Source organism: Dipodomys merriami, unplaced genomic scaffold, assembly GCF_024711535.1.
Source record: "Dipodomys merriami isolate MVZ:Mamm:240054 unplaced genomic scaffold, mDipMer1.0.p SCAF_19, whole genome shotgun sequence".
Taxonomy (NCBI): domain Eukaryota; kingdom Metazoa; phylum Chordata; class Mammalia; order Rodentia; family Heteromyidae; genus Dipodomys; species Dipodomys merriami.
This window is the reverse complement of record NW_027203270.1, coordinates 11,544,756-11,569,661: the sequence shown is the minus strand read 5'-3', so window position 1 is coordinate 11,569,661 and position 24,906 is coordinate 11,544,756. Positions and strand designations below refer to the sequence as shown.

The window sequence follows — 24,906 nt, the reverse complement described above, 5'->3', positions numbered from 1 at the left end:
GTGGTAGAGTGCTAGCCTTGATCAAAAGCAGCTTAAGGACAGTGCCCAGGCCCTGAGTTCAAGCCCCCAAACTGGCAAAAAAAAAAAAAAAACTTAGGAAAGCAGCTTGCAGTAGACCATAGCATCAAGGAGAATGGTATAAGAAATAAGGCTAGACAGGGGTTGAAAACTGTAAAGACTGAGGAGAGTCATGTGTAGGAAGAGGAGAGATTGATCAGTATGTTTTAGATACAAACAGGAACTATTGCACAGCATGGTGAGTACAGTTAATTATAATGTACCGTTCATGAAAGAAAGGATTTGGAATTTTTTCACATTAAAAGATGGTAAGTGTTTGAAGAAGCATGTTTACATAAATATTATACAATTTATACATATATTAAAACATTACTTCATTAATGTATAATCATATATGTGTGTGTCAGTTAAAAATAAATTTAATTTTTAAAGAAGACCTAATTATAGACTCTATATAAGAAGCTTCAAGCCAGATAAAATACACATTTGTAATCCCAGCATTTTGGAGTCAGAGACGGAGAATCTCAAGTTCAAGGCAGCCTAGGCTTCATAGCAAGATCCTGCCTCAAAAAGAAAAGTAGAGTCTTGGGGGTGGATCAAGTGGTAAAACACCTGCATAGTAAGTTGGACTCTTAAATCCCCAGTACCATAAAAGGTAGGGGAGGGAGATGCCGGGCACTCACGCCTCTAATCCTAGCTACTCAGGAGGCTGAGATCTGAGGATCGTGGTTCAAAGCCAGCCCAGGTAAGAAAGTCCGTGAGACTCTTACCTCCAATAAACCACTAGAAAACCGGAAGTGGTGCTGTGACTCAAGCAGTAGAGCGCTCGCCTTGAGCTGAAGAGCTCAGGGACAGTGCATAAGCCCAGAGTTCAAGCCCCACAACCGACCAAAAAAAAAAAAAAAAGGAGTGGGGGCGGGGAAGAGAGGGAGAGATTCACTCTAAGTATAATGATATATATACATTAAAAGCCAAAAAACAAGCTGGGCATCGGTGGCTCACACCTGTAATCCTAGCCACTCAGGAGGCTGAGATCTGAGGATCCTGGTTCAAAGCCAGCCCAAGCAAGGAAAGTACATGAGACTTTAACTTCAGTTAACCATCAGAAAACTGGAAGAGGCCCTGTGGCTCAAGCCTTGAACTGAAGAGCACTGGGACAGCACCCTGGCCCAGAGTTCAAGCCTCATTACCGACAAAAAATATATAAATAAATAAATAAATAAAAGCCAAAGAACAGAAATCTAAGAAAACAACCCTGGCTCAATAATTGTCTCATTCATGGAAATCAGCATGATATATTTACAGTACATTATAAATTTACGTTGGTTGATAGTATATTTGAGATCCCTTCAAAATATATGCAAGGATATATCCTAGAAAGAAGTAACAAGAGGAATCTAGATTTGAAGAAGAGTAAAGAAAACAAGAATTGGTTAGCTATAGATAGCTGAACTGTAGGAGCAGGCAATCTCCTAGGAATAATGCAAGGAGTAAAATAAAGAGAGAGAAAGGTAGGAAAACAACGTAGATAATGGTAACCTAATCTCTTGGAGAATAGACAAGATTGTCTTTAGAGAACCTGAGTTGTTAGTCTTGTCATTTAACAGGATCCCTGACTTTGTTACTTCAGGCTAATCATGTAACTGCTCCTGGCTTTCCCTGTTTGCATGATTTGATCTGATTTTGATCCTTTGGCTTTGCTCTTTGTGATTCTTTTGAATATTGATTACTATGAAGTGAGTAGACTTGTACATGTTCAGTTGTCAGATTTTGCTATAATGGTTTTAATCTAGCTTTTTAAAACTTGTTTTAGATTTATTTTTCCTTAGCACTGCTGTAGGAACTAGATGACAGATGCTTCATACCTGTAATCCTTGCTGCTAAGGAAGCTGAGATCTAGAGAATTAGGGTTTGCCAGACTGTACAAAAAAAGTCTGCAAGACTCAATCTCCAAAATAACTAGGCTAGAGGCCTGAGGCATGGGTCAGTTTAAAAAGAAAAACAAAAGTCATTTGAGTGTAAAGAATAAAAATAATATGTACATTCCAGCTAACCCAATTTCAATACTTTTACTTTAAATAAGAGAACATTTAAATATTAGTGTAATGCATAATTAGAGAAACTCAAAGCCAAATGTGAGATAGTATTACTTTCTGCTTGAAGCATATCCCAATGTATCTATTTTTAGTACTTTCAGGCATACATACCTTTTTTTTTTTTTTTTTTTTTTTTTTGGTTGGTTGGTTGGTTGTGGGGCTTGAACGCTGGGCCTAGGTGCTGTCGCTCAGCTCTTCAGCCCAAGGCTAGCACTTTACCACTTGAGCCATAGTGCCACTTCCAGCCTTTTCTGTTTATGTGATGCTGAGGAATTGAACCCAGGGCCTCATGCATGTGAGGCAAGCACTCTACTGCTGAGCCACCTTCCCAGCCCCACACATCTTATTTTCAAAGTTTCACAAATTAAAGTACAAGTTTAATCTTCGTCTAATTTGGAAACTCCTCACACATTAATGTTTAATTCTTGGCATCAGCAGAATTTTTAAATTGAAAAGGTGGTTCAGATATAGTTATTTGCTACTGAACAGTTCCTACCCCTGTATTTGTTACTGGTAATTGTACTTGTTAGTGGAGTTTGGTTTCTCTACAATGTAGTGAATGTTATCTCATTTTCATCTGGATTTGTAAGGTACCTACTAGCCACTCCAGAGGCTGAGATGTGAGGATCGTGGTTGGAAGCCAGCCTGGACAGAAAAGTCCCTGTGAGCTTCATCTCCAATTAACCACCAGAAACCCTGTGGTTCAAAGTGGCAGAACGCTAGCCTTGAGCAAAAGAGCTCAGGGACAGTGCCCACGCCCTGAGTTCAAGCCCCATGGTTAGCAAAAAAAAAAAAAAAAAAAAAAAAAGATATCTGCTATCATGAATGAAAAGCTGTGAGGCCAAAACTCCCTGAGAAGATGGAGAAACTGCTCCAGGGATATGTTTGAGCTTTTTGGGGGTCCTTAAGGTCCTTAAGTGAAAACTTCAACATTTGTGTCCAAACATTTTTTTAATGTACTCTTTATTCATAGACATTGTGGTTCATGAACTTCCATATTTTGTACTTTGGTTTATAGGAACAAGGAAAAGTTTTGACCACTTGATATCAGACACAAAAGCTCCTAAAAGGCAAGAAATGGAATCAGGGATCACCACACCTCCCAAAATGAGGAGAGTAGCTGAAACTGATTATGAAATGGGTGAGAAATAAAGTTTACAATCAATCTAGATAATTAAAAATAAGGTGGACTCATCTGGTATAGCCATTTTTATTTCTCAACCGTGTCACAGAATCTTTAGGATGCAATATAGAAACATTTGCTCTTTTCTTTAAAGATGAGTATTACAATCCTTACAATGACATTTATCCTGAAACCTTTGTAAAAAAGTAATCAAATATATAATTCAACATTGTAAACACTATGTTGGAAATGAACCTTACAGCTTTGGGGGAGTGGGGGAGTAGGTGAGGTAGGAGAGGGATAGTGGGAGAACAACATAGCATGTGTAAGACCCCAAGTTTAAATCTCCTGCACCACTAAGAAGAAAAAGAACTTAATTTTAGAAGTAACATTATATATTTAACAATATGTCAGATGAAGTGGTTACTGAGGAATACTGTTAACATAACTGACCATATTAATTTATATCTCACAGCAGAATCTCAAAGAATTCCCTCGTCACAACAGCACCCACACTTACGTAAAGTTTCAGTGTCTGAATCAAATGTTCTTTTGGACGAAGAAGTACTTACGGATCCGAAGATCCAAGCACTGCTTCTTACTGTTCTAGTAAGGATTTTTTTTTTCCTTTTTGAGTTTTTTTCTTTTTCTCCCTGAAATTTTTACTCCAAACTGCTCTTAATATTTAGTAGGCCCTTAAATATTACACACATGAAAGGAAGTTGTATCTTTCAATTCTCACCATAGCATAACAATTCAGCCATGAAAATGTTTACTTTTTTTGTATCTTGGCAGGCTACACTGGTAAAATACACAACGGATGAATTTGATCAGCGAATTCTCTATGAATACTTGGCAGAGGCCAGTGTTGTATTCCCTAAAGTTTTTCCAGTTGTGTAAGTATCTCTTTTTATTTGTAATTAACCTTTATATCTGTCAATATCAAATACTCTATATAAAGGTTTAGGAAGCCAGACGCCAGTGGCTCACACCTGTAATCCTAGCTACTCAGGAGGCTGAAATATGAGGATTGTGGTTCAAACTAGCCGGGACAGAAAAGTCTGTGAGACTCTTATGATAAAGTACTCAGAAAATGCTGGAAGTGGCATCATGGTTCAAGTGGTAGAGTGCTAGCCTTAAGTACAAAGAGGCTCAAGAACAGCACTCAGGCCCCGAATTCAAGCCCCACAGCTGACACCCCCCCCAAAAAAAAAGTTTAGGAAATATATTATTAGACAGTAATGTCCATTTGTTGTAAAGGGAGGGGTAAGTGAGATAGTGGTAAAGATTTTTGTCTTTGAGATGGTGGGTTCAGGAGACCTGAAGGTATTCCAGGTTTGATTCCCTGGCACCCAAAACAAGATAACAAAATCATAATGGGTTTAATGATAGCTAAACTAGGTTTGGGCTATAAGGTAAGCCACTTTTTAAACTCTTGTTGATTTAAGTAGTTATCTTCATGAACATAATATGTTTTTCTGACTTTTTAAGCAAAATGATAGATTTCTATAATTTAAATAAGCATACCTAGTTTTTTTTCTAGAAGAGCTTTTGTATTTGTTTGCAACTGAATATAGAAAAATTGATTTTCTGTTGTGTTTTTTTTTTTAAATCGGTCATGGGGCTTGAGCTCTGGTTCAAGTGCTGTCCATGAGCTCTTCAGCTCAAGGCTCTACCACTTGAGCCACAATGCCACTTCCTTGATTTCCTGTTTGAGTGGTAAATTTTACTCTGTTAATATTTTATCTTAGACGTGCTCAATTTAAAGAAATTTGGTCGTTCTACTCCTTACCCAGATCATTTACGTAATGCCAGTATTTCCTAATTTTAGTTATTCTCATTTAAACTTTTAGAATTTTATATATAGTTAAATCTCAAGGCTTTTTTAATTAATGGAGTGTAGCCATGTTAGTAATAATTTCTGGTCTAGGCACAGTGGTACACTCCTATAACCCCAGTTCCTCAAGGGGCAGAGCAGAGACTGGAAAGATAGTGGTTTGGGCCAACTTTGGCAAAAAGTTAGTGAACCAACCCCACCTCAACCAACAAGCTGAGCATCATGGTTCACATCTGTTGATGGTTCATATCAGTAATCCCATCTGTGTGGGAAGACATGGGTAGGATGATCAGTCTGAAGCTAGCCCTGAGCAACAATGAAAGACCTTATCTGAAAATAAATAAAATTATAAAAGGAATGGTGCATGGCTCAAGTAGTAGAGGGCCTGCCTAAAAAGTGTAAAGCCTTGACTTCAACCCTAGTACCTCTGAGAGGAAAAAATTAAGATTCCATTTGATTGTGTATTTTACTTTTGCTTTTACTTAGCATACATCTCTTAATGTTATTTTATTGATACTTATTAATTTTATTAATAAATTTTATTGACATCTTAACCAAAATTAGTATAATTTATTTTTATTAACATTCATTTATTAATATTAACCCCTGATTATTGAATTTAGTTTTGGATCCTTAGGTATAAAATGCAATAGACAGCAGAAAGAGATGATCTTAAAGCGCACTAAGGTTGCAGATAGAAGCCAACCTTGTCTTGAAAAAGCATTTGCCTTATATATTTATAGTTATATGACAGTTTCAACTGCTTTTAAAGTTGGTCAAACAAAAGACACACTGAAAAAGCAGACACACACATATAAACACAAATGTTCATTATAGAAAATTTGTAGGATACAAAACACCACTAGAAAAGTTAAAAGCACCCATCTCTAGTTTTGCCACGTTGTTCTAAGAAATGGCTGCTTTCTAGTAAGTCTTTTCCTCTAAACTGTTCCTCTGTTGTTGTTTTTTCTTTCTTTAGTCATAATTTGTTGGACTCGAAGATCAACACCTTGTTGTCATTGTGCCAAGATCCAAATTTACTAAATCCCATCCATGGAATTGTGCAGAGTGTGGTATATCATGAGGAGTCCCCCCCACAGTACCAGACATCTTATCTACAGAGTAAGTAGGTGTCAGGAGAAGTGGTGGGTAAGTCTCCAGCATGCATGTCCTACAGTGTACTTCCTAAGGCCAACCTGACCACAGAATGCTTCCTCAGGGACAGACTCATTTTGCTTTAGCAAACTCAATGTGCCGTTTTCTAACTCTCTTAATTATATGTCAATATGATGAGCTTTATTCAAATATGGCACTCATTCTAAAATGTCTTCATGTGTACATAGGTTTTCTATGTCAACTTAATTTCGGTTACCATTAAAAGACTTCTTGCTTGCTGTAAGAGTAAGTGATTTTTTTATTTGGTTTCTCATAGGTTTTGGTTTTAATGGCTTATGGCGGTTTGCAGGACCCTTTTCAAAGGTAATATACTTATTTCTTATTCTTGACAAACTTTTTTTTATTTTTTCTTTTTGCTAATCCTGGGGCTTGAACCCAAGGCCTGGGCATTGTCCCTGACCTGCTTTTTGCTCAAGGCTAGCACTCTTATCACTTGAGCCACAGCACCACTTCCAGCTTTTTCTGTTTATGTGGTACTGAAGAATTGAACCCAGGGGTTCATGCAAGCTAGACAAGCACTCTACCACTAAGTCACATTCCCAGCCACTTGACAAATATTTTAATCCACATTCACATACCAGTAGAAGAACACCCAATATACTAAAATTCAGAGTAATAACTCAAAATAGGCATGTTATTTTTAAAAAAAATTTTAGCACAAGATTTTTCCCTTAATATATTTATTATTTTTACTTTTAAAAATCCAGTTTAGGGCTTAGTGGTAGAATGCTTGACTAGCATGCAGGAAGCCCTGGGCTTGATACTTCAGTACCATATAAACAGAAAAGGCCAGAAGTGCCACTGTGGCTCAAGTGGTAGAGTGCTAGTTTTGAGCAAAAAAAAGCTCAGGGACAGTGCCCAGGGCCCTAAGTTCAAGCCCCAGGACTGGCTGCCCCCGCCCCAAAAAAAAATCAGTTTATGTAGGGCACCGGTGGCTCATAATCCTAGCTATTCAAGAGGCTGAAGTCTAAGGCTCTTAGTTTGACACCTGTGGAGACTATTTTCTCACAAAACACACACACACACACACACACACACCCCAGACACACACACACCCCAGACACACACACACACACACAGAAGTAGAGCTGTAGCTCAAATGTAAAGCACTAGCCTTGAGCATAAAAGTTCAGGGAAGGCAAGACTTGTGTTTCCTCCATGAGCAGTTCTAGTGCTTTAGATATAGGGATGATAAATCAGGAATTAGCTAAATCTTGGCCCAGTTTTAATAATTGAATAGTTTATTTTCTTCAATTATACTGACTATGTCTTGAAAAGCATAGATTATCACTGAAAAGAGTGGGGTTTTAGTTACAGAAATAAGTGTTTCATGCAGGACCAGCCTGAAGATCTAGAATTAAGTAAATAACTAGACAAAGTAAGCATCTCAAGAAAATATCTTTTAAGCCCATAAATATAGTTTTTCCTAGGAGTCACTGTTAGCTCCCAAGTGGGTAAAGTAAGTAGAAGTCGATATACTGAGATTCCTGCAACTCTTTGAGCCCTGCATAATGTCTAGTTGCTGGAATTTAGCACTACAATGAGAATGCTCATTTTCTCCATTGTGGAAAGTAGGCTAGACATCATTTTTCTTGTATGACTCCATTATTAAATTCGGTCTTTGCAAGGCTTTCCTTCCAGGTTCATCTGGACGCTTTAAATGGAAGTTAAATACAATTTCCAGTTGTAAGTCTTGTGGTGGTCTATAAATATTAATCTATTCCCTTTTAAACAATCTGGAATACAAAAATAGTCAAACCCAAAATAAAAATTCAGTTAATCTTTTTTTTTTTTTTTTTTGTCAGTCGTGGGGCTTGAACTCTGGGCCTGGGCACTGTCCCTGTGCTCTTCAGCTCCAGGCGAGCACTGGTCTTCTAGTGGTTTATTAGAGATAAGAGTCTCACGGACTTTCCTGCCCAGGCTGGCTTTGAACGGTGATCCTCAAATCTCAGCCTCCTGAGTAGCTAGGATTACAGGCATGAGCCACCAGCGCCCCGAAAAGCGCATTTTTTTTTTACTGGAGCTAAAATAATTTCCTATTTTCCATTACAGCAAACACAAATCCCAGACTATGCTGAACTTATTGTTAAGTTTCTTGATGCCTTGATTGACACATACTTGCCTGGAATTGATGAAGAAACAAGTGAGGAGTCCCTCCTGACCCCCACCTCTCCTTACCCTCCTGCACTACAGAGCCAGCTTAGTATCGCTGCCAACCTTAATCTCTCCAATTCCATGACCTCACTTGCAACTTCCCAGCATTCCCCAGGTCAGTAAATGGACTATTGATATGATTTTGAGTACTACTATTAAGGAACCAATATTAAGAATTGCCTTGTAGTCATATTACAGCAGATTTTGCTCCTTTTCCTCCTAAAGTTCACCTTATATTTCTTCTTTACCTTGTAACTGACTTGAATATTGTTACTCTGAAAAGCTCTCAACTTTTTAACGAGTTGTAACAAAGGATCTTGAAACATCTATAATGTTCACAAAGGTATCCCAAAGATTGATAAGTTTTTAAGAGTTTGAGCTTGAAGAATACCTTCAGCTACATTACTGAGGAAGTGAGTAGAACTACTATTTTTTTTCCCTTAAGGTATACCCTAAGGGCTTCCCTGTCTCTGATACAAGATATTTTATTAAAACAAAAATACACAAAGTCTAATAGACTTCCCACTTCCCTGCTGCCAGAAGTAACACAGTAATCCTCAACCAACGGTAGCCTGTTTTGAAGATCTGATTAAATGAACAACCAGATAAAAAATGTCTTATCAAGTAATAACATCTTACTCTGGGTATGTAGCTCAAGTAGTAGAATACTGGCTTAGCAAACACAAGACTCTGAGTTCAAAGTCTAGTACTCTTCCTCCAAAATGCAGAAAATAACCTCTTAAAGCCTGTAAGTAGAGTCTTCACTGTGGTGTCACCGTTAGCTCCAGGTATACTAATTTGACATGAAACTTAAGTGTTAATACACTGAGATATAAGCTCAAGGGAATTGAGGTAAATAAAACAGCAGAAATGACAAACTGAATAAATGCAAGCTCATTTACTCAGGAGGAATGCTTCATACAACTCTGGTTGAACCAGGGGTGCACTATTCATCAACTGTTCATCAGCAGAGCTGATGCTGTTGGCCTGTTATTATGACAGTGGGCAGTGACAGAAAGCAGCTATAGTGGTCACATTTTTCTGCTGGAAAGAGTAATCTAAAATGGTTCAAAGAAGGATTTATTGTATAAAATTCTATTACCTGAAAAGGTCACTCATGAAATGGCTCATTCCAGAAAGATTTGAACCCAGGGCCTCCTGCTATAGTAGACAAGCATTCTACTACTTGAGCCATACTTCCCAGCCAAGGAAATTTTTTTTTTTGGGGGTCCGGTCGTGGGGCCTGAACTCTGGGCCTGGGCGCTATCCCTCAGTTCTTCAGCTTAAGGCTAGTGTTCTACCACTTTAGCCACAGTGCCACTTCCAGCTTTTTTCTTTTTGCTTATGTGGTGCTGAGGAATCGAACTCAGGGCCTCAGGCATGCAAGGCAAGCACTCTACCACTGAGCCACCTTCCCAGCCCAGGAAATTTTTTTTTAGATAGTGTATATAGTTGTTTGAAATGTTGATGTAGATTTTCTTTTTAAAACTCAAATTACTTCTTGCCCATGTAATTGTAACCCCTCTGTATGGTATTTTCACAATTAAAAAAAAACAGAACTCAAATTACGCCACTATTCTGTGATGTTCAAGATCTATAAATAGAATTTCCACTTCAATATGACATAATAAACCTTTCCTAATTTTCCTATGAACATTCCCATTTATGTGTGGCTCTGCAGAATTTGCCAAATATGATACTCATTCCTAGTGTAACAAGTTATGTAAAGCAGTTATATTTAATTATTAATCTTTACTTCAGCATTTATCTATCACTCGCTTTGCAGATATTCCTTCTTCCCCAGGGTAAGAGAGGTCTCACTAATATGCTCACTTGTCCTGCCACTTACTCTCCAGGACAGTGTTTCTCCAAGTGTGCTCTCCGACCATACCAGCAGCAGTAGTCTTTGAGAGCATTTTAGAAATGCAAATGCTAGAGTCCCACTCCAGACATGCACAAGAAACTCCCAAGAGTGGCACCCAGCCAGCCATTAGTGTCTTAGCACCCTTAGTGATTCTTGTGCACACCAGAGTTTGAAAGTTCTACCTTAGGTCTGTCTGTAGTACTGCCCCATTATCACATGTCAGCTGTTTGGGCCATGACAGAATTTAGATCTTCCAACCTTTTCCCCATAAACTCTTAGCATTTTGTTGCTTATAGACTGTGCAAATAAACAGTGTTGGGTGCAATGAGGAGACTGGGTTTTAGAAGCACTAAGTGAACTACTGTAATGATACATCTCCTAGGTAGAATCAAGGCCAGTGTTCTCTTAACCACATTCATTGTCTTCCATATCATTGCATTTATCTTCTTTCTCTTTCTTTCTTTATCTGTCTCCTTCATTTATTTCTGTATTTTTGTCTTGTCACTTCTGTCTGCTTTAGCTTAAATCTACCATCCTTTTCTTCTGTAGAGATCCCTATTTTCTCGGTTATGTTTTACATATCAACTACTAATATTAGTGAAAATTAGTATAGACTAAAGATACAGTTCACTGGTAGTATCCTTGCCTAGCATGTATAGGCCCTGGGTTCCATCCTCAGCATTACAAGGGAGAAAATAGGTTCTGCATGGTTCTACTATTTAGGTTTATATTTTTTAACATAGTTACTTTTAAGCTACTAAAATAGTACTTTTATTTACTTTTTTAAACCCAAACCTTATTGTTATGGATATTGCTGTCCATTTTTGCCTTGAGAATAGAATATAGTAGATTTCCTTGCCAACTGGTTAAATTGTCCAGTGTTAATTGGACATTAGCTGTATTAATTTCCCTGGTAGAGCAGTCTTACCCTATAACTTAGAATTATTTTTTAAAGTCAGAAAATTATCAGAGAACAGGCTGGGTGTGAAAGTGTATGTTTATAATCCTAATCCTGCAGAAATTGAGGCAGGAGGATTGTGAGTTCCAGATTTTATCTCACATTTTTTCTTTAATTGAAATTGCTAGTGGGAGAGAATAATGAAAGGGATGATAATGACCAAGATGCATTGTATTCATAAACTTCGTCATACAACTACTGAAAGACGATAATATACTCTTTACAAAAGGGCTAGGAGAATGGCTCAAGTGGTAGAATAGCAAGCCTGCAGGAAACTCAGAGTAAGGGTGGTAAAGTGTACAAGGGATTATTTCCACCTCTTCTGTGATGCTTTCCTATTGCATCTTGTACTGTTATTCTTTTTCAGACATTTGAGCCACAGGGTCACTTCTGGCTTTTTTTTTTTCTGCTTATGTGGTACTGAGGAATCAAACCCAGGGCCTCAAGCATGCAAGGCAAGCGCTGTACCACTGAGCCACCTTCCCAGCCCATGGCAAAAATTTTATTTTATTTATTTATTTATTTTGGTCGGTCGTGGGGCTTGAACTCTGGGCTTGGGCGCTGTCCCTCAGCTCTTCAGCTCAAGGCCCCATGGCAAAAATTTTAAAACATGTATTTGCCTTAAAAACTGTAAGCCAGGTGCTGCTATAATTCTAGCTATTCAGGAGGCTGAGATCTGAGGATCACAATTCAAAGTCAGCCAGGGCAGAAAAATCCCCTTGAGACTCTTACGTATTAGCCACTCAAAAAACTGGAAGTGGTGCTGTGGCTCAAAGTGCTAGAGCGTTAGTCTTGAGCCTGAGAAGCTAACGAACAGCACCCAAGCCCTGAGTTCCAGTGCCACAGCTAATCAAAATAAATAAATAAACAAGACTTGTAAGATATAGAGAGAAATAGATATGGATTATAAGCCTGTTATATATTTTTAGTGATTTTTAATTGTAGTATGAATTTTTTTAGAGCAAAGGCATACTTAATAGATCTTTATTTTAAATTCACTTTTACTTTATTTTTGGGTTCGTCCAAGCCTGTTAGTCATTCTCTTACTTTGCTTCTGTGATATACACATCCTGTAGAGAAAAGGGAGTGGATCTGCTAGCAAGCATAAGTATTCCTAAAGCCAGGAATGATGACAGCTATGTATGTGCAGGAATAGTTCATCAAAATCATTTTTTGGTAGATATGATGGTACACACCTGTAGTATTTGCACTTAGGAAGTTAAGGCAGTAGAATCAAGTTTAAAGCCAGCCTGGGCTACATAATGAGATCTTATCTCAAAAAACTAAGACTAAGGATATACCTCAGTGGTTGAATGATTTTTTTTGGGGGGGGGGGTCCAGTCATGGGGCCTGAACTCTGGGCCTGGGCACTGTCCCTCAACTCCTTAGCTCAAGGCTAGCGCTCTACCACTTGAGCCACAGCACCACTTCCGGCTTTTTTCTTTTGCTTATATAGTGCTGAGGAATCGAACCCAGGGCCTCAGGCATGCAAGGCAAGCGCTCTACCACTGAGCCACCTTCCCAGCCCTGGCTGAATGATTTCTTAGCATGCTCAAGACCCTGAGTTCAGTTCCCCTGAGTTCAGTCCCCAGCATCACAAAATGAATACAGATGGTAAAAACACATCAGTATATAAAAGTTTAAATTCTGTTACTCATTTGAAGATTGTAATGTTTAGGAAATTAATGGTGAGAGTTAAATAGGTTAAACCAGAATCTCTTTGAAAACCAGGGAACATAGCAATGATCTGTTCTGGTCTTATTTCACCTTTTGTTGAACTCCTCTGGAAATCACTCACTCTGTTTTTTTCTTCCATTCTGTCTGTGAAGCTCCCCTGCCTTGCTCTAAGTCAGCAGTTTTCATGCAGCTGTTCCCTCATACAGGTACTCCTTGCTTTCAGCATCCTTGCACGAAGTGCTGCTTACCTCACATTCACCCTGGGCAAATAGCATGAGACTACACTGACCAGTTCCAGAAGCTCAGCCTGGCACTGCAAAAACTGGTAGAGCCACTGCTTTGTGGGGTCTGGGGAGCTTACAAAACTGCAGAGAGGCAATGCGACCTGTCTTCCTGTTATTCTTGTACCTGCCCCAAATACGAAAGCTTCAGTCCAGCCCTGCACTAACCCAAGCAGGTTAACAACAAATTTAAGTGAGAGTTACCCAAGAAGAAACAGGACATTGGGGCTTGTAGAAATATTTCTTTAGCTTCAAAAATACTTGTTTTCCCACAAAATGAAGTCAACTCATGTTTCCTTAGATATTAAAACTGGCTGTTCATTCCATCATGTATGTTTCTTAGTAAAGGAATGTGGTCAGTTATCCCTAAGGACTAAGAAGGAAAAATGTGACACACCTATATGTGTCCAATTTACAAAAATATATCTTGGGCTGGGAAGGTGGCTCAGTGGTAGAGTGCTTGCCTTGCATGCATGAGGCCCTGGGTTCGATTCTTCAGGACCACATAAGTAGAAAAAGCCAGAAGTGGCGCTAGTGGTAGAGTGCTACCCTTGAGCTGAAGAGCTGATGGACAGCACCCAGGCCCAGAATTCAGGCCCCACGACTGGCAAAAAATAAAAATAAAATAAAAATAAAAAATATATATATTTATATTTATATTTATATCTTTTATTCTGTATTTATTATATAGAAAGTTAAACCTAGAAGGAAAAGGAAATGTTAGCAATTGTTGAAAGCTCATTAAAATTCTTTATAAATTCCTATAGTTTATAATTTTGTATATTCAGCTCAAATTACAAATATTTTGTTGTTGTTGGTTGTGGGGCTTGAACTCTGGGCCTGGGCGCTGATCCTCAGCTCTTCAGCTCAAGGCTAGCCCTCTACCACTTGAGCCACAGCGCCACTTCCGGCCTTCTCTGTTTATGTGGTGCTGAGGAATCGAACCCAGGGCCTCACACATGCAAGGCAAGCACTCTACTGCTGAGCCACCTTCGCAGCCCTACACCAAATAATTTAATTGTATATTTACCATGTCGCTGTAAATGTATGTGCTATAGCATAAAAGCAAGCTATGGTTAACATAGCTTTCTAAGAATTGTTATTATGTTTTATGTTTATTTACATTAATCTCAATAATTTTACAAATTCTGGCATAAAATTTAAGTTCTTTTTTGTTCTAAAATTCCTTTTAATATATCATTTAGTCTTTTTTTAAATTTGAGTACTAGAATCATTTTAGTTTACACAGTAATTATTTTATAAATGCCCAAAAAATTCTTTGCACAGATTATTTTATCTGACTTTTCTAACATCCCTTTGTTCCCTTTAATTTCTAGGTTAAGGAACAGAGGCAAGGAGGCTAGATGCCAAGAGGCCCTGAGTTTAAACTCCCAGTATCACCACCCACAGAGAAAAAATCCTAAAAGCCAAGGAAGTTGACAGTGTGGCTTAGTGGTAGAGCCATGAATTTTAAAGTGTACAATCTCTCCTTAGTTCAGTCATCACCCAAAAAGAAAGAACAAAGGATCTAGAGCCAAATAAAAGTTCTGATCCAACCAAAGCTCAAATTTTGGCCCTCAAACATATTTGCTGGCATATTATGTGTAGGAAGAGTTTTCTGATGGGGCTTCCATATTGCATGTGTAATAAACTAAGCAATTCAATCAGGCAACCGACAAGTGCTCCTGGGAAGGCGGTAGGAGATTTCCATTATTTTTGGTCTTTTGTTTTCCTTGGGTAACTTCTGACAGAAGTTCTGACAGAACTTCTGACAAAACTCAAGTGTTTCATTATTTGTCAAACAGGAGCTGTGTATATCACCAACTGTTGAAATAAACCCTGATACCTGCCTTCAAGGAACTCATTCTAGCAAGGAGAGAGACACAAAACTACTAGTAGTTCTTGTCCCCACAGAACTCATTTTACAACTTTAGTCAGTAACACCTTTCATTTAGAATATTGTCTTTGTCTGGAACCACATTTTTTATTATAACATTGTGCCATTAATATACTGCTATAGAGAACTTCACTTCTTCTGCAGTGTTTAATTTCAGTGTACTTGTGGGGAATTGAAAGTAGTAAGTTGGGTGCCTGTCAGTTCATGGGTTTTACTTTTTATGTCCACCTTGAGGTAAGAAGGGAAACTTAGTGCTTTTGAGGCCTAAAAGAGCTCAGAGCCAGAGTTCCAAGAAAACCTTGGTGAAAAGAAGCACAACTGCAACCCCAGGGCTTTCTCGGGAACTGAAAATGTAGCCTGACCAGTGCAGGACGGGCATGGTCCTGTGTGAGCAGGCTCAGAGTTTTCACCAGCTCTAGAGGCATTTCTACATTTAATTTTATTTTAAAAAAGGATTATTTTTAAAAAATGATGCCCAGGAAGAAAAAATTATGTGTAGAAACTTAAATGCCTTATTTCAAATACTATGATCATTCTTCTTCATATAATTTTCCTATATTATATAAATGTTACTTTGTTTGTTTGTTTGTTTTTTTGGTTCCGGTCGTGGGGCCTGAACTCGGCCTGGGCACTGTCCCTAAGCTCTTCAGCTCAAGACTAGCGCTCTACCACTTGAGCCACAGTGCCACTTCCGGCTTTTTTTCTTTTTCTTTTGCTTATGTGGTGCTGAGGAATCGAACCCAGGGCCTCATGCATGCAAGGCAAGCGCTCTACCACTGAGCCACCTTCCCAGCCCCACTTTAATTGCTTTTTTTTTTTTTTTTTTTTTTTTTGTCAGTCGTAGGTCTTGAACTCTTGGGCTTGGGCACTATCCCTCAGCTCTTCAGTTCAAGGCAAGTGCTCTACCGCTTGAGCCACAATACAACTTCTGGTTTTCTAATGGTTTATTGGAGATAAGAGTCTCACAGACTTTCCTGCCAGGGCTGGATTTGAACGCTGATCCTCAGATCTCAGCCTCTTGAGTAGCTAGGATTACAGGCATGAGCCACATGCACCCAGCTTTTAATTGCTTTTTAAAAATGATTTTCCAGTCCAGATGCTAGTGGCTCATGCCTATAATCCTATCTATTTAAGAGGCTGAGAACTGCGCAGAAAAACCCATGAGACTTTTATTTCCAATTAACTATTTCCAATTAACTACCAAAGGGCCAGTGGGGATTAAATCCCAAATCTCCAGTGGGGATTAAAGGGGACAGTTGAGGCTCAGCCACTGTACCAGCATGTGAAAAGCACTTTTTTTTCTTTTTTTTTTTTGTCATGGGGCTTGAACTCTGGACCTGGCTGCTATCCCTCAGCTCTTCAGCTCAAGGCTGTGGTGCTTTACCAATTGAGCCACAGTGCCACTTCCAGTTTTCTGGTGGTTTATTGAAGAGTCTCACAGACTTTACTTCCCCGGGCTGGCTTTGAACCAGGATCCTCAGATCTCAGCCTCCTGAGTAGCTAGGATTACTGGTGTGAGCCACTGGCATCCAGCTTCCAGTTTCTTTTCTTTACATAATTGAACTGATAATATGATTATCTAAAAATTCAAACAGTACTGATAAAGTAAAAATCACCCAAGAAAGTAAAACAAATGTTTTCCCAACCTTTTTCTTTTTTCATTTTTTCCATATGTATTTTCCCCTATGCAAAATAAGAATACGGTATTCTCCCAACAGTAGCTATTCCAGCGATGTGTATCATCATGCTATTTGGGGGGTTGGGGGTCGGTCATGGGGCCTGAACTCTGGGCCTGGGTGCTATCCCTCAGCTCTTCAGCTCAAGGTGAGCACTCTACCACTTGAGCCACACTTCGGGCTTGTTTTCTGCTTATGAGGTGCTGAGGAACCCAGGGCCTCATGCATGCAAGGCAAGCGCTCTACCACTGAGCCACCTTCCCAGCCCTATCATCATGCTATTTTAAGATGCAAAAAATACTCAAGTCATAAGTTTAAAATTTAATGAACTTTTAAATACAGCTTGAAGTTACAACATCCAGATCATGAAATACAGTATTACCAGCACCCAAAAGTATTACCAGCACCCAAAAGCCACCCCTGTACTGCCTCAGTCACTACCTTCTGCTCTCCTTTCCTGCTCCTTTTACTTGTCTATCTTATAATCTTTTTGTTGTGGATACTTTTCTGTAGTTACTATATAATTTATAACATTTACTGGAGGGCCAGCTGTTGGAGGATTAGTCTCCATGAGAGAAATAAATACGTTTCCCATTGAAAGGTGTACAATGAATGACTTGCCATAATTGAAAAAAGCAGATTCTAGAGGATAACTTTTGTAATTCATGTTTTCCTTGGTAAATGTTTGAGCTTCTTTGGAATAGTCACATAATTCAAAACAATAGTGTTTCCTTTTTTTTTTTTTTTTTAAATGAAGGATTTGCAGAAAGAGCAGTACCTTCTGTGACTAGAGAAAGTGTGGTTAGAAGCTGCCCTCTGCTGGATGCTTCTGGAATGACTTGGAGGAAGGAGCTCTAGTCTTCCCTAGTGGCTGCTAGCATTTCACTCTATTCAAGCCTGCTTGCCTCTAGCTTTACCTTGCAACACCTTTCTTCTGTTTTCTGCAATGATAGCACATTTGGCTCAACAAATGTGAGGTTTTCTGTATGACAAAGACTCTTTTTTCTTTCTTTTTTTTTTTGGTCGGTTGTGGGGCCTGAACTCTGGGCCTGGGCGCTGCCCCAGAGCTCTTCAGCTCAACGCTAGCACTCTTACCACTTGAGCCATAGCACCACTTCTGGCTTTTTCTGCTTATGTGGTGCTGAGGAATTGAACCCAGGGCCTCATGCATGCAAGGCAAGCACTCCACCACTGAGCCACCTTCCCAGCCCATGACAAAGACTTTATAAACATTCTAGTAGTTGACTATGAAAATGGAATATTCAAAAACGATTGACAAGGTTTTATCTCATACACAATGAATGAGATTCGGGTCCTGAAGCTTAACAGCAGAGGGGGAAGTAACTGGCTACTCTGTTTCTGTCTAGGAATTGACAAGGAGAATGTGGAACTCTCCCCAACCTCTGGCCACTGTAACAGTGGACGAACTCGCCATGGATCCGCAAGCCAAGTACAGAAGCAAAGAAGTGCTGGCAGCTTCAAACGTAATAGCATTAAGAAGATGATGTGAACCTTGTTTGCTTTCTTTTTTTAAAACCAACATGGGCTCCTCAATAGTGACCTTTCCCTAGCCTTGCCCCAGCCCCACCTTGCAATGCTGCACTTCTGTTTTATAATGAACCATCCAGTCAGCCATGTTGCCAGATGCTCAACTCTTGGAAGCATTGACTAAATTTAATGCTTTTTCTTTCATTTTTTTTTCTTCTACTTTTGGCATATAACTGATGTAAGCAAATGGTAGACAACTGAAAAGGAAGTTGAAAGGTCAGGATTCCTGAATGGAGAACATCCTAGTTGGGAGAGACCATGAATGAACTCTCATCTGCTACTACTGGCCAGTGGTAATAGCCCTTTGCACAGGGTGCTGCCTTCTTTGTTTTCCTATATCCATCACACAAAGTGAAGTGTTAGTCTGGTTTCCACACTACTCAAGCTAAAAGTTTATGGGAAAATAAGAACATAACCCCAGTGCATTTGACCTGACTTTTAGCTGTGGACTTTTTCCCCATCTGAAGCTGAAGGAACCATAGAAGTCAGCCTCAGAGACTTCACGCCATAAAGCTACAGGCGAGGCGAGGTACTTTGGGGGGTTGGGGGGCGGGGAACTAGGATTTTTGTAGTAGATTCTTAAGAAATACTAACACTTGAGCATTAGCAATAAATACAGGAAAATAAGCATGGCCACATATATCTTAACATTACTGAATTAAACCTATGGATTCTGAGGCCTTATCCAAACTCAGTCATCTACATTAGTTTTTTTTTTTTTTTCCTTTCTTTTCCTCCAGTTACCTTCTAACCTTTAAAGAGCTGAATTTTTTTTTGTTGTTTTTTATAAGCCAAACTATACTAAGTATAGTCATTATGCATTTCTTTGCCTCCTATTCTTTCCTAAACAGTTCTGAGCAGGGTAATCCGTGAACAAAGTGTTGAAACTTGTTCCCAGAAGGTAATTTTCATACTTGTTTGCATTAGCTCTATAGCAAAAAGGAATGGTACGTGACTTTCAAAGTAGCTGATATTTTTTATTTTGTTAAATAATTTTCAAAGAGACTATGTTGTATAAATTATAAATTTCTTTGATAAGATGTATTTTAAAAATCTTTTGGTCTTCTCCTCTCCTCCAAGAAATCAGGAATCTCTAGCAAAGCACTTGGGTTCTGTGTGCCAGGATCACACTTGATCACTGTGAAAATCCTGATGAGCCTGCAGTGGTGCGTCCCTGGGGGCCTCTAGAGCTGCTCTTTACTGAATGGGATGAGATCTCATGGCATAGGCACTTCCAGAATTATGTGGACCCAGTGTATTTGTAGAACTGCAGTGCAAAATAATTTCATTTCAGTGAGCCTACTGGTATCTGGATTCTCCAGTGTAGGACTAGACTGTATTTATTACAAAATGTATTATCTTCACATTCCTACATTTCCTTTATATGTTACGACATGGCTTTAAGAGAGTCAGAAAAGAAATCAGGGGAGATGGGGAGTTCTTATAGTGCTAGTTCATTAGTGGGTTTCAGTAAATTAAATTCCACAGCTAACTCAATACATAATGGTACATTTAAGTGTTCTGATTTTAATAATATCTCACACTTATCCACACAGTAACAATGTAATATGTTAATGTAAATAAAATTGCTTTTGATATTCAGAAATAACAAGAATTTAATTTTTTTAATTTGTTTACAGTCCTGGGGAAAAGAACCATTTGCCAAAAAAAAAAAGTTAAAAAAATAAAAACCCTAGTATTAATAGTCATTTTAATATAGACTTGTTGGAAAATATAGAAGACATGCAGGTAACAAATGCTTTTTTTTTTTACTTATATTGAGGCTGTATTCGTGTAAGATATATAAAATAACAGAGCAAGTAAGATATAAAGAAGCCAAAATCAGAACTAAGAAACAGAAAAGCAACGCAGTGCCAAGGACACCCGCTCCCGCACGGCCTGGACGGCGGAGCTCCTGCCTGTGGTGTCACCTCGCTCCTGGTACAGAAGGCAGCGCAAGCCTTTAATAATTGTGGTTGGCTGTTTTTCCTCTCTGTTGATTTGGTGCATACAATGGTGGGCGTTATGCTGTTTGCTTCTCCCATCAAATAGAGAAACTTCCAAAGGTTTACTGTTAGAAATACTGATCTTTCCATAAACAAGTTTACGAACATACGATGTTTCTTAAATTTATTATTTCCCTCTAGTGTAATGAATAGGATGAATCCACTTGAAGTACCTCAGAAAGTGATCCGCGTTGCACAAATCAAAATGGAGCCTTCTTTGAACTGCAAAAATACTTTTGGCCAGTCCATCCTGGGAATTTGAAAACTTAACTAAGATTTAAATTTCACCTTATTTAAAGAACTTCTGACTTTTAAGGAAAGTCCAAGTAACTAAAACCAACATGAGATTATATCTGACCAATAGGCTTCCCCAGAGAAATGAGACTTGTTTAGTCCTGTTACTTGTCACTTACAAAAGAAATCCTGAAGTTCTGAAGAAGTGGCCCATTTGCCTAATTTGATGTAAGTTCTGTCATTTATTTTGGGTTTGTAAATGTCTCCCCCCCCCCCCCCGCCGCCCCAGCTTTTTCAAGAGGAAAACAATAACTCAGTCCTATTTGTGCAATGTGTAATTGGCCTCTTTGGTCTTCTGGGCCAGTGCTCCCCTCCCGGGGCTAGCCGAGCTTGCCACCATGCAGATCCTGTCTGCGTCATCCGTCGCAGGCAGCAGGACATCACCGGCAGCCTTCACCCCATGGGTGCAAGTCCTGGTTGAGGACAGTGTGAGCCAGCGCTGCTTTGGGTTTGTAGGTTTTTCCATTTCTTTGGGAGTCTGGGTTTGTTTTGTTTTGTTTCTTTGGGGGCAGGGGTTTGTTTTTATTTCTCCATTTCTCCCCAGCATAATGAGGCATGACTTATTCTTATGCAATGGACTTGTACAAAAGTTCACTTAGTGTCTGCCACAGTTTTTTTTTAATGCAGTATATTCACCTGTAAATAGTTTGTGTAAAATTTGACAGAAAAGTATATTTACTACACTGTAAATACATGTGATGATATATTGTATTATTTTGCTTTTTTTGTAAAGCAGTTAGTTGCTGTACATGGATAACAAACAAAAATTTGATTATTCTCCTGTTAGTATTGTTAATTCTTCCTGCGACTGCGTTACATCCTTTACAGACAAATGCTGTGTATTGTAAACTTCCCTGTGTATGATAATGACTCCCCTTTCCATCTGGCCCGAAGCCCGGGGTGCCCTTGGTTCCAGCCTCGTTCCTGTGTGAGCGGCATGCCGCCAGCAGATGCCACCGCCACTGCAGGGAGGGTCCTGGAACCCACTTCACATCATCACCCCCCCTCTTCCTTTCATGTATGTACCTCCACCACAACCCCCCCTTTTTTTTAAGTAAAATGTAAATTCAATCTGCTCTAAAATGTGAGGAGTTCATTTCTTCACACGCAGCTCTTCCTCCCTGAAACTCTAAGGCCACTTCTGTTCTTTTGAGGGAGTTGTTGGCTCATCTCCTCCTCCCCTCTCCCAGTAGGAAAGATCTATTTCCAGAGCCTCTCTAAACTAAAAGGAAACTGATTTTTGCAAGACACTTTTTTAAGGCATGCCACAACTGCAGAATGGCTCGGTGGGGTAGGATGACGCATTTTCAAGTAAGCTGTCAGACATGCTGTCCACCGACCCCCCTCAGGGCCGCCAGCGCGCGCACAGGTCTGCACAGTTCTCAATAGCCTAAGTTCCTTCCCCGGCGCTGTGTGTGAACACTGGAAGCCACACCCCTGAGACATTCTGTATTTCATTGGCCCATGATACAGACCGGCCTCCCACTCCTAGTGGGGAAGGAATCCTCTACAACCTACTGGGCAGGACACAGCTGTCTTCAGGAAAATGACAGTGAAACAAAATAGACCTGTAGGACAGAGCAAGGTGCCATTGAACTCCAGGGTTGGGATTCTGGGAGAGAAAGAGTGTGTATACAAGCCTCTCAGGGCCAGGCACCAGTGGCTCATACCTGTAACCTAGCTACTCAGGAGGCTGAGATCTGAGGATTGCAGTTTGAAGCCAGCCCAGGCAGAAAAGCACATGAGACTTTTTTGTCAGTCATAAGACGTAAACTTGGGGTCTAGGCACTGTTCCTGAGCTCTTTTTGCTCAAGGCTTGCACTCTACCACTTTGAGCAACACCACCATTTCCAGTTTGGTAGTTGTTAATTGGAAATAAAGAGTCTCACAGACTTTCCTTCCCCGGCTGGCTTTGAGCTATGATCCTCAGACCTCAGCCTCCTGAGTAGATAGGATTATAGGCTTCAGCCACCATCACCAGGCTCCCATGAGACTCTTATACTCTTATCTATAATTAACAATAATAATGATAATGATAATAGCCAGAAGTGGATCTGTGTCCCAAATGGTAGAGCGCTTATCTTGAACATGAAAGCTCAGGAACAGCCCCCAGGTCCGAGGTTCAAACCCCATAACTGGCACAAGAAAAACAAGCTGCTCAGGCAGTTTCAATCCCTAGAAGTGAGAACTGGAAATGAAACACTACAGATAGCTCTCTTTTCCCTGAGACTTAAAGCTCCATAGTCAAAGTTAGGGATGTCTAGGGAGTGATCCAGATCACACTTCTCCATTCCTTGGATACTCCTTGATGAGGGCCTTGACCAGGACATTGTGTCTTTGGTGGGCCCCAGATTTGCCTGCACAGGCATTGCTTCCTGGGGTACCCTTAGGCCCATTGACTATTCTGAGCTGTCTGGCCTGAAGTACTTGTCCTCATGGGGAGTCAGGGAAGAGCAAAACATGTTCCTCTTTTTCCAGAAAATAATACCCCACACACTGGTAGTGCCACACATTTAGGGGTCTTTGGGCATCTGCCTCATACCTAGTTCTGCCTTGATATACATCCATAAAACGTGCCTTGCTCACTGCACAGCAGAACACAGCCTATCCACACTTTGTCCGGGAAAAGCAATGCCCCTAAGAACCCAGGCCTGCCATCACACCATACCAAAGCAAATTCCATGTAAGAATTCCTTAGTGGCACTTGACTGCCAATTCAAAAGCAGCCCTTTTGCAAGGTTGTGTTCTATAAATACTAGGACCCCACCACAGCACTGTCATTCCCATCATGCTTGATTCAAATCCCTCACATATCAGTCTCACAGTCTTACACTGCCTGATCACAAGGGGAAATTTCATATTGTGATGTGCGATTACAAAAGCACCTTCTAGGGCTGGAATGTAGCTCAGTGGTAAAGCGCTTGCCTAGCAAGTGCAAGATCCTGGCTGGGTCCAGTCCCCAGTGCCACAAGAAAAAGAAAAGACAAAAACAAAAGGATCTTCTAGTGGGCTGGAGTTAACTTGGTGCTCTAGACTTTGCCTGGTAGGCACAAAACCCTGGGTTCCATGCTCAGCACCAAAAAGAAGAAAAACACTCTCTAGTCAGGCATGATGGTACATACTTATAATTCTAGCGCTAAGGAAGCTAAGGCAGGAGGATTGAAAAATTAAGGCCAGCTTGGACTCCATTGCGAAACCCTTTCTCAAGAGAAGGAGGAGTCTAAATATATGTGTATATACCATCTGCACATTTAAGGTTCTAAAGTAGCTTCGTATATCTTTGCCTAATTTTACCTAATTAGGCTAAATTACCTCTAGATGTTTGAATTATATCCAAAAGAGCACATTGAAATTTTTGTATCCTTTACTACATGTTTATGCTGGACAGAAGATTAAGCTTCCAGGAGTACAGGGCTCACAACGTCCCCACTGGGGACCTCTTCCCCCCTAGAAAACAGGGGAGTCAGCGGGACCTTAATAGGACCTTTCTGGCTCAGTTCAGAGAGCACTGCCAAATTTAAATACTTTTTTTTTTTTTTTAACCAGTCCTGGGGCTTAAACTCAGGACCTGGGCACTGTCCCTGAGCTTCTTTTTGCTCAAGGCTAGCACTCTTAACACTCGAGCCACAGCACTATTTCCAGGTTTTTTTCTGTTTATGTGGTATTGAGGAATCGATCCCAGGGCTTTATGCACACAAGGCAAGCACTTTTACCACTAAGCCACATTCCCAGCCCTAACCTTAAATACCTTTTTTTTTTTTTTTGGGTCGGGGTAGGGCTTGAACTCTGGGCCTGGGCGCTGTCCCTCAGCTCTTCAGCTCAAGGCAAGCGCTCTACCACTTGAGCTACAGCGCCACTTCCTGTTTTCTGGTGGTTTATTGGAGATAGGAGTCTCACAGTCTTTTCTGCCCGGGCTGGCTTTGAACCGCGATCCTCAGATCTCAGCCTCCTGAGTAGCTAGGATTACAGGCGTGAGCCACCAGCGCCTGGCTAAAACTTTGTGGGGTTTTTTTGTTTTTGTTTTTTGGTTTTTTTTTTTAACCTTAAATACTTCTATGGGAAGAAAATTATATGCAATTGTAACCTCCACTAATTATATTCCTTGTTCAGAGAAACATTTCAGTTGGTTCTAATTATGTCCATTCCTGTACTAGGCACTGCAGATAGAAAAGAAAGCTTGGCCTCTGCCCTATAGGTTCATAATTTAGTGAGAATACAGTGGAACTCAGTGTCTGTGGGGATGGATAGGGTTCTTGGAGAGGTGCAGGGAACTGGCAAGATTAGAGATTGAGGAATTGGAT

The 24,906-nt window shown here is 39.9% G+C and overlaps 1 protein-coding gene across 11 annotated transcripts in view; it reads left to right on the top strand.

The window, feature by feature from the left end:
• Nf1 (neurofibromin 1) overlaps nt 1-21,381 on the top strand; it is a 244,947-nt gene extending 223,566 nt beyond the window's left edge. For 7 of the 11 annotated variants that reach the window (XM_070027269.1, XM_070027260.1, XM_070027267.1 and 4 more), the window contains 7 exons: nt 3,133-3,255; nt 3,713-3,846; nt 4,033-4,133; nt 6,054-6,196; nt 6,507-6,553; nt 8,303-8,519; nt 18,125-21,381. In XM_070027269.1, the coding sequence (XP_069883370.1) occupies nt 3,133-3,255; nt 3,713-3,846; nt 4,033-4,133; nt 6,054-6,196; nt 6,507-6,553; nt 8,303-8,519; nt 18,125-18,267 (908 nt within the window). In that variant the 3' untranslated portion in view covers nt 18,268-21,381. The remainder of the gene's footprint in view (nt 1-3,132; nt 3,256-3,712; nt 3,847-4,032; nt 4,134-6,053; nt 6,197-6,506; nt 6,554-8,302; nt 8,520-18,124) is intronic. The other 4 variants (XM_070027261.1, XM_070027268.1, XM_070027265.1 and 1 more) reach the window with 2 other exon arrangements.
• Nucleotides 21,382-24,906: the final 3,525 nt, after the last annotated feature.